The sequence below is a fragment of the Centruroides sculpturatus genome, unplaced genomic scaffold, assembly GCF_000671375.1.
Source record: "Centruroides sculpturatus isolate CEXI.00-Female unplaced genomic scaffold, Cexi_2.0 scaffold2928, whole genome shotgun sequence".
NCBI classification, from domain to species: Eukaryota; Metazoa; Arthropoda; class Arachnida; order Scorpiones; family Buthidae; genus Centruroides; species Centruroides sculpturatus.
In genome coordinates this window covers 4,246-14,428 of record NW_019387302.1, presented here as the reverse complement: position 1 = coordinate 14,428, position 10,183 = coordinate 4,246, and the positions used below count along the sequence as shown (strand labels likewise).

The window sequence follows — 10,183 nt, the reverse complement described above, 5'->3', positions numbered from 1 at the left end:
ATCATTCTAAGCGGTAGGTGTTATATAACAATTACTATGGTTGTTGAAATACTAAATATAAATGGGGTTTGCTCGCAAAATCCGCGCGGGCAAAGCCGCGAGTAACAGCTAGTTATAACATATACTTCAATTGTTTATATAAGCGTGATATTATCTGTAATCTGTAGGAACATTACAATACTTTTATTCAGACTTTTCGGACTGTGTATAAGTAACTGTATTAATTACTGTATATTACCATATTTAATATTTCATTAGAAGATGATGATAATTCGTGTAACAGAGTATTTCGTTGACTCCAAAATTCTTCTTAATCCCTAACACTCATTTGGTAATGGTCAACTGTACTAGTCATAATATACTACCTACTTTAATAGAAATTAATCTTACCTGTTTATCTTGTGTCGACATCATTTTCAGCAATTCCCCCACGTTTCCTGCAGGAAACGTCCATTCTCTTGTAGTAAAGTATTCTATAAGTTTCATCCTCTTCTGAACTTTGTTGTAGACGGTCATCATCCTAAATTGAAAACGATGTAAATATAATTTAATATGTTTTACAATAAGTAAGCACATTTCAAATAACATACTTTGGTTTCCTGCCAATAGCAACTCGAAATACATCGGTTAGCATTGCAGGAAGTCGATGTTGCATCGCAATACATACTCGATTCCAATAATAACTCTTCTTGGGTATATTTGTTGGATATAAAAAGGTATTCTCTGAGGGATATTTCCAATAATACGTATTTAAACATTTGAAAAACCGTTGCCAAGTGAAAGGATTTATGGATCCTGAAGTGCAATTGTAAACTGGAATTTCATCTTCTCTGAAAGAGAGTAAAATTTTTCTGAAATATATCTAAAGATTATTTTAACATTTTTACAACAGATTAATAATAGTTGAATCGTAATATCTGTCTCTACTTTTTAGAAAAACGAATTATCTTAAATGTTTTTCTTCTTTCATAGGAATCTATATAGAATCTACTTTTTAGAAAAACGAATTATTATCTTAAATGTTTTTCTTCTTTCATAGAAATCTATATATTAATTTGTCAAGCCTCAAATATTGTCCAATTTACTTTCAGAGAACGGTTGAAAATACATAGTTTAGGTGTCAATTTTACAACGTGATTGACAGGATGCGGGTTGCCATTACAGTCACCGTTAATCGAAAGCTACGCCAGTCGAAGTTTATCAGCCTTAAAAATGCCAAATTGTCATGCTGGGAGCTGGATAGAAAATCGAAGGAAGCCATACCGACAAGACCAGTGAGAAAAACTTCGTCACACCAGACAATAAGCAAAGGCGAATCATCCGCAACCAAACCTGGAAAACATCTGCTATCTGATAATTTTTTCGGTTGAAAATTTTGACGATTGACTTCTGTAATTTTCTACAAATTTTCCACGCTACTAAACGTTCGTGTAAAGTTAACGAATTTGATTTTTAAAATTCGAAAAAGTGGGAAAATAGAATAATTCAACAAAATTATAACACAAAAAATTCTTGGTGCTATTCGAATTTTATCGCATAGATAAAGCATTACATTTTCAAATCCATATGCTGGTGACATAGCCAAGCACGTTACGGATAAATTAAAAGGTAGATGTAGCGTTCTGTTTCGAAAGGAAATTAATTCGATGGCTGTCTATTGTACTTTTTGAAATGGAGGTTGTATATTACAGTGAAAGCTCTAGAAAGAGTAGGAGTTGTGCAAACAAACATTCTTGTTATCGCGAAAAGCTCGAAGACATCACAAAAGTTCTTTTGTGTACGCATATTTTTTTTTTATCAGATCATGGAGTGGCTAATGACGTCTGATAAAGACTGTGACGACGACTGAAGCTCAAACACACTGACTTATTGTTCGCTTAACTTTGTAAACACAGTTTTGCATAATAAACTGACTCTATCTGCACAACTAGAGTTTTTTCATTCATATGAATAAAGTTCTGGTAGATAGATATTATTTGATGTAAAAACAAAATAAATGGTAATTGCATTTAAATTTATAAAGTAACAACTGGCTACAAGGAATAACTTTTTTACATAACAATAATGCGCCTTTATATACTGAACTTATATTAAAACGGTAGATTCTATCGCTGTACAGGATCCATTTGGGGAGGTTTTTATTTTTAAAATTATTTATATTTGTACTGTAGTGACTCATCGGGTCTCATACATGTTTCCATTTTATTCAGAAACTTTCTAAATCCGCGTCTGTATATGATGTCGAAAGAATACTTTTTTAACCAATTCCTGCGAATTCGATGGTAAATTTGTATTGTTCATACACGATGATTGAACTATATTAGAAGAGATGTTTAAATGTTTTTTTTTCTTTGTATAGTAAGATACATAAAATCAAAAAACGTCGTAATGATGACGCCTTTCTTAAATTATTGAAATTTTCATAAATCCTTACCTTTCATGAGGAGTCGTTGACTTTCTCCAAGCCGCAGACAACATTAAATTAATCACTGCATCCGATGGAATGAAATCGCAAATTTTCTCTTTGTCACACAATATGCTTCGAAGTATTCCTTTCAATCCCTGAAAGTAACCCTGAACACTGTAGTAAGTGTCGTATTTACCTACCTGATATTATTCGTGTCACTTATTATCGAATGGATTATAATTCGATGGAATAATTAGTGAAGCGCTTCCTGCAATAACTACCTTTACTAAAAAGTCTGCCTGATGTTTAAATTAAGAAAATAATAACATTTAAATTAAACAAAAATTTATAAGACAAATAATTGTTTTATAGTATACTTTTAAAAGAGAATAATAATTTAATTCTACTGTAGAGGGGCCACAGGAAAATGAATATTGAGAAACACTGAATTATAATTAAAAACTAACTAGTAAGCATCCACTCAATAAAAGTAGAGTAAATGATAAATGGTTAACTCCTAAGTGTAGATTCTTAGTTGTAAAACCGGATTTTAAAGCATCACTGTGCTAAACACTGATACATTTTTAAAAAATCATTAATTAATCAAACTCGAGGAATGTAGAAATACTATAAAATTTTTAAAACGAGTAATTACAAATCTAAAATTATGCATTAATGCTCCAAACAGGTGTATCTGAAAACGTTGAGCTTTAGGTAAAAACTTTCTAGCAAGGATATATCTGGATATCGTTGTTTACTAGGATAAACCTTCGATACCATAGTTCAAAAATTGCTAGCGCAGAACTACAGACTACGCTGATTTAATCCTTCTTTCATTCCCAGAAATATTTAAATACACTTACAGTTGCAGCTATATAATCTGCTCCACTATTCATATCGTTCCATCCCTGAAAAAAGAAATTTGTACTGATTGTATAAAAGTACTGTATAATGTATTTTGATGTAGAATACAAATACTCACTGCAAAAGGTTCCTTCCAAGTACTACCCACAATGGAAGGTCTTACAATTACTATAGGCAAATCTCTACAGAAATTATTTAAATAATTTTCTGTTATGGCCTTTGTTAAAGCATACGTGTTGGGTCGATTTTCCAAAAGATTTTCGTCTGTTATCTCCACTGAAGCATTATTCTCTGGACTGTAATTAGACAAATAGCGACGTGATAAACATATTTAAAATTTATAAGATAAGATTACGAAAAGAAAAAAAAACGTTGCATTTATAGTGTCATAATATATTACTTCGCGATGTTGTTAAATTCTTTATAAGTTCTGTACATCGTATAGATTTTCTCATCCACTTCCTTTTTATTGCAGAAAGAATAAGCTGTAGACGTGTGCACTAGTACCTGAAATTGTGATATATAAGTATATTATATTCAATAATTATAATAGAATATACTTGTAGCTTGTATGATATAATTCTAAATACTCTTAAGAGATATCTCATAAAAGTGTATTTACATATTTATAATTACTGTCTCGAACGAGTAACAGAAGATTTCACTTTTCAAAATGATATTGCTTCTATCTGAATTAAAAAGCGATAATGATTCCGGAGTTTGCAGATTTGTGAGGCTCTGAACAGGTCCGAACCCTCACTAAAATTCGCATTAAAATAATTGTTTTAGAGAAAAAAATATGTTAGTTAGAAATAGATTTTTATGATATGAAAACGCGACGCTAACGTTTAAACAATAGAAGAATGTAAGTCCGTCGATCATTTCCGGTTGGAGATCGAATTAAACTTCGATTTTGACCTCTCCAGCGCCCCCGAAAGGTTTCGAATTGTCATCAGCTGACGACGGGAGACCAATCGGAAAGGGGAATCTAAGAGAAAACAGATAAAACCCCGGAAATTCGAGGACGCGAGGGCTTCTTCTTCCGAAAGTTCCAAGTGACGGATTTGTTGTTGTGTGTGTGTGTGTCTCGCACCCATCTTTGTCTCCATCTCCCGACCTCGGATCGACATGTTTCCCTCAACGGAAGTCGACCGCATCGTCCCGGAGTCATCGAGACGTGATGAAATTGTTCATTCTCGAACAAGAGACACTCCTTCAAAATGGGACTATTGTGGAACCACAGGAGAGGAAGACCCCGCAACCGCAGCCGACATAGAACTTCCAGGATCACAGTAATCTTGTAAGCTTCTTTCGTGTTTAATAAACGGTTGTGTTGTTTGTAAATGATGTATCTATCTCTGACTCAACTGCTTCCACATGTCGTTGATTGTTACCGCTCGGCAGTCCAGACGGCAAGGGAGACGATGACGATATATATTTCATATAATCGTTCATCTAAATAGTTTTTTTTATTTCTCCCCCCCTCGGCCCCCACAGATTCAAGCAATGTTCATTTCAAAAAGTAAATTGATGGGTTGGACTATCTTCAGACGAACATCGTTAGCGAATCTGTTTACAATAAAACTTAATTGACGGAAATTGACAATCCTATCATCTGTGTAACGTTCACTCGCATAATGTCTTAACAATCAGCGGTAAAAGTATTCCAACAGAGAGTAGTATAGAATGTGCTTTCTTTATGATTTATCGTGTTCAAACTCATTAATACAGTTTGTAATAAACCACATTGGATATTAGGAAAACATTTAAAAACAAGTTTCGACACCACTTAGTTAATTGTAAAGAACTTTAGAAACTGAAAATAAATACCCGAATATATTCGTAATATGGTAATAAGTTAGCTTAGCTAAAAATTTCGTGAATATTTACATGTACAGAATGAAAAAGATTTAATCTCCGACAGCAATGCTGAGCACCAATAATTGATGACTGCTTTTTGACTCTTTCAAGCTGTTCTGTAATTATTGAGATTTTCTGGATTTTTTAAAACGATTTTGAACACGTCTTTATAAATACTTTATGTGATTTGCGCTTAACGTAAATCACACGAAGTATAAGTATTTAGACTGATTTGTTTGAGCGTGAACATAGAAATAAATAGGCCTACATGTATATAAAATAAGAAACATTTCTCTGTTCAATTTAATGCCCCATCCATCAAAAACACTTACCAATAAATTTTTCATTTGGCGACAAACTTCGACCACATTTTTCGTCGTTTCCACGTTATTGACGAATGCATCTCTACAAAATAAATGAAAATAAATAAATATACGCAAATCACAAAATATGCACTTAATTAACCCGAAACATACCGAAAAGATTCAGTCAATTTAACTGAAGCGGCCAAGTGAAACACCACCGAAACATTCTTCGTTATCAAATTCATATTCGAATAAGAAATTCCTAAATTCTCTCGAGTGAGGTTTCCTTCGATGCATTTCACTTTGTTGTAAATATCCGGATTTTTTAGTAAAACACTTTTGAAGATCTTTTGTAAATATAAAAATTATATAAGAATTTCGATACAAATTTCATTAATTAAAGAGTAATAAAACTAAAAATATTCCAGTAAACATAATTGCGTTTGTTTTTACGTAAATGTCATGGCTACCCTACATTTTTTTCAATTAGAAAGTGTAAAAGTAACATCGATTTTTTGTAAAAATATACGCAGTTTTGATAACACACATACAATTATGTGACCGTAGGGTCGGTGTCTCTTTGACACCACGTCAGGAGACCTAAATCTGACACCACCGTGTCTCTGGGGAACTCGGAAATCGCGACGTTACGTCACTCGAGCGGTAGCGTGTGAGCGCTTGGATTCGGAGTAGAGGTGAGGAGAGAGACGAGGAAGTGACTCACTCGGACTCCATATTTTCTAACAAATAACAATTTTAATAATAAACAAAGAAAATACAGAGATATCGGGCATATTATCGGACTTAATTATACTATTCCGTTCGAGAGAGAGTTTACAACCGAATCGCGGGTTGATAAATACCTTTCTTTTTCCTAGGTCGCAGATCTGTAGTATGATGACACTATTGACTCCTCTGAAATGGTCTTTCCACTAGTTCTTGTTCGTTAACTGGAACTCGGAGGGGTGGAAGCACGGAAGTGGGGTGAGATTCTTAAAGAGACACGTTGTTGCTTCTGTCACGTTGTTACTTCGGGATTTTGGTGCACGAGTTTTATCCTGGGTCACGGTTTTAATCCTGGAGGATGACCTTTGTTGAGGGACTTTTGGAAGACGACTTTTGTAGAGGGACTTCGGATGACGACTGACCTCGGGGTCTTTTTCCTTTCTCTCGTTATTCCTCTTGGGTTTTTTCCATGAGGTCAGGTGGTTGCCGTTAAGGGTCTCGCGTCCAATATGGATTTTCCATCAAAAGTTTCTAATGACACATCCCTGACTAACTGGATCCGACTCAACAAGGAACAAACTCCGTGGGAAATAATTTTTTTATGGCTTTTAGCCTAACGCTTGATTTTAACTGATTAAAGTTCCAATAAATAAAATTTAAACACCACAATCACCAAAATTTAAAAAAAGTGTTGTAAATCAGCGCAGTTCTTTTAATACAGATAAATATTGATATATTCATTGTGTCAACTTTTTAAATCCATATTAATAATTTGTGCATTTACAAGTTCTGTTTCTTCGCTGATGGTCACAAGTAACGATATAAACCGATCCAGTTTATTTTTAATGAATTCTGTCTCTGTAACCTAATTCTTCTAATCTCTAGTTGATAATGTGTTTAAGTGCTCACTTTCTACACATTGCCTAAAGACTTATTTATACGTCCAGTCTTTAGCGAGCGAATGCCAAAATGACAAGCGGAAGCGGAAGCGTCTGCATACTTATACTTAAAACATACGAGCAAAGCATTCAGATGTAGTCAAAAGGGAGAGCAATTTTGGGTAATGTGCGGTCGACGAATTCTCTGGATCCAATGGACTGAGTTCTACTGTACAAATGGTGGAACTCAGTCAATTGAGAAAATTCAATGGCACGCTGAATTATGGACATGACTACAATTCGTGCGAATTGTTGTCACAAGTCCTAAGTTGTGGCTACAAGTTGCATTAAATTTTTGTACATAAGAAATATTTAGTGTTTTTCTGATTATTTCTGTAAAATTAGCATTTTTTTTTTTGTGTCACATTTAACTACACGTTAGAATTTGGGATTACATCTTAGTCCACCACTGGTCGACTGGATAAAAACACCGAGCACTGGTAGTTGGTCATGGGTTCGCGGTTGATCAACGGGTTGTTACGTGTAGTTTTTAAAGTTTTTTTTCACATTTTTACACCAGCTTTTCATAAAAGACCCCCCGAAACACATTCCCCATTGGCAGATCGCCCATGTCTCGCGTTGCCATAAACCAATGATTTAACCAGTATGTCGCGAAAATTTTTGAAGGTTATTAAATAAATCAGTTCCAAAAGTAGCCCAAAGAACAACTAGTGTACATGCCAAAATTGAAATCCTTAAAAAATCAATATCCGTACAATCAATTTATGTTGTTATAATAAATAAAGGTATACATAATGTGGTATATGTGTATATATATATTCACAAGCAAAATTATATAAACTTAAGCATAACCCAGGGTTATTTCATTTAAAATGAAATCTTCTAACTTTATTTAATTAAAATTTTAACATACTTTAGAACGAAACAATTCTGTCTTCCTCTCTTCCGCTGGAATTCCTTTCTTGCTTCTGATTAAAATGTAAATTATTCGTACATTGCAAGATCTTAGCAATTTCTCTAAAAGCACCTTCAGATAATATAAAAATAAAGTGTAAATAATCTACATTTAAAACATTTGTGCATAATAATATGATGTGGAACTGCTTACCTTTCCCAATGATCCCGTTACTCCTGTTAAAAAAACTTCACGATTTTCGTAAAATTTCAATATGGACATTTTCATTCTGTGTAGCTGTAGGATATTCTTTGGAATAAATGGACACGGACAATAATAAAATTAAATATTTCTTCCAGAAGCAAACACAATTGTTTCGTCTCTCGACTTCGGAATTAATGATGTTATATAGAGGTTTACTTTAAATATTACGCCTTCAATAGATCCTTGACAGCTATCTGGTTTAAAAGAAAGGAATTTCGTATGAAGCACGAGGAAAAATGCCTATTCAATGATTATGATAGAGCGCGGTAGCATTCTGTAGTAGAGCTCAGTTATCGAGCACTTCGTATAACGAGTGAGGAGGAGAGGAAAAGTCCCGGATAAATCCGTGTTTAGCACTCGTTCCACTAGCATCTTAGGTGTCGCTTGTGATCACACATACTACAACCATAGCCCGTTGTATAATAAACACGCCGAACCATATGCCTAATTTTTGGGCTATAAAAAGCTATAATTAAATATTAGAAATTAATTAATTTCACTAGAAGTTATGCTGCCATCTCTTATTAAATTTAATAATTATAAATAATTAATTTAGATATTTCTGGATTCTAATTTGGAATTGATCATTAAATTTAATACGAGATGGCAGTATAACTGCCTACTTCTAGTCAAGTTAATTAATTTCTAATATTTAATTATAGCCTTTACATAGCCTAAGAATTTAGCATATCGTTTGGCATGTTCAGCAGATATATTAACTGTGATTTTTTTTGTTTTCTGCAAATCGAATTGGCATTTCAAGTTGGTTCATTCCGCGCTAGAAGAAAAGATAAAGATGATTCCCGCTCCTTAACAATGTATATAGTATAATTTTCTTTGATAATTATACTATATACATTTAAAATATTTTATGTACGAAAAAAAATACTCAAATATTTTATACATAAAATATTTGAGTATTTTTTTCGGCATGGAACGAATTATCGTATTTTACATTAATTTCTATAGAAAAAATTGTTTCGCTTAACGAGTGTTTCGCATTACGAGTAAGATTCTGGAACGAATTATGCTCATTAAGAGAGGTTCCACTGATATGATTTACGTTTTAATGTTTGTTATATTATAGTATTTGATTTATATAACTACAAAGGTTATCTTACGTAAAGGTTAATTCAACCGAGTGACACATTTTAAATTAAAAATTTTTTATTCTTGAACTGTACTTAATTAATTTAAAGAAATTTTTAATAAATTAACAATGTTTAATATAACAGCAGTTAGTCGTTTACTTTTTTGCAATGTAAAGATGGTATTTTGTTTTCTGATGTTTTAACGGATTAAAAAATATTAATATCGAAATGTTAATTGGTCAGTTTTGATTTATGGCTGGAGAGAAAAACGATAATGGCAACCATCCAGGTATGATTAATAATTCTAAATATAATAATATTCAGTAAATGATGCTAATATTAGGAAGGAGAAGTACAATAAACATTCTTATTAACAATGTAAAAACACGTAAATACATACTAAAAACCTTCTTTACTCGCCATGTCCAATCATCAGGAACAAACTATTCTCTACAGCAGAGACGACCTTTCTTTAAAGGCTACGCCTCTGCCAAATTATGTAAAACAGTCTAAAATGTCCATAGGCGAGTAAAGAAGATATTTTTAGTATCTGTTTACGTGTTTTTACATTGTTAATACTGTATTTATGCCAGCCCTATTTTACATACAACACAATAAACACTCCTTAAATACAGAAACAAAATTATAACATGGTAATTAAATGCGCTTTAAAAAGTTCACATTTGAATAAAATTCAATAAATAATTTATTCTTGTTGAATTCAACGCATTTCTCTAGATATCCTCATAAACACATTTCACGGACAGCCGGATGTCCGAGCGATCAAAATGGCAGTCTACTTACTGCTCTGGAAATTCGTTCCTCATCACCCGGCCGCCTATTGCGGGTCTTGTCGAACCCATAATGGGTTT

General features: G+C 33.1%; 1 protein-coding gene across 1 annotated transcript; it reads right to left on the bottom strand.

Moving 5' to 3' along the window:
- Positions 1 to 390: 390 nt before the first annotated feature.
- Positions 391 to 9,781, bottom strand: LOC111616350 (putative fatty acyl-CoA reductase CG5065; the record flags this gene model as incomplete). Its single annotated transcript, XM_023357769.1, has 11 exons — positions 9,712 to 9,781; positions 8,170 to 8,414; positions 7,975 to 8,088; positions 5,608 to 5,783; positions 5,464 to 5,536; positions 3,672 to 3,778; positions 3,390 to 3,567; positions 3,271 to 3,315; positions 2,435 to 2,562; positions 591 to 830; positions 391 to 520 (listed from the first exon to the last, which is right to left on the bottom strand). Coding segments are annotated over exons 2-11 (1,266 nt in total), but the record flags the coding sequence as incomplete, so codon positions are not given.
- Positions 9,782 to 10,183: the final 402 nt, after the last annotated feature.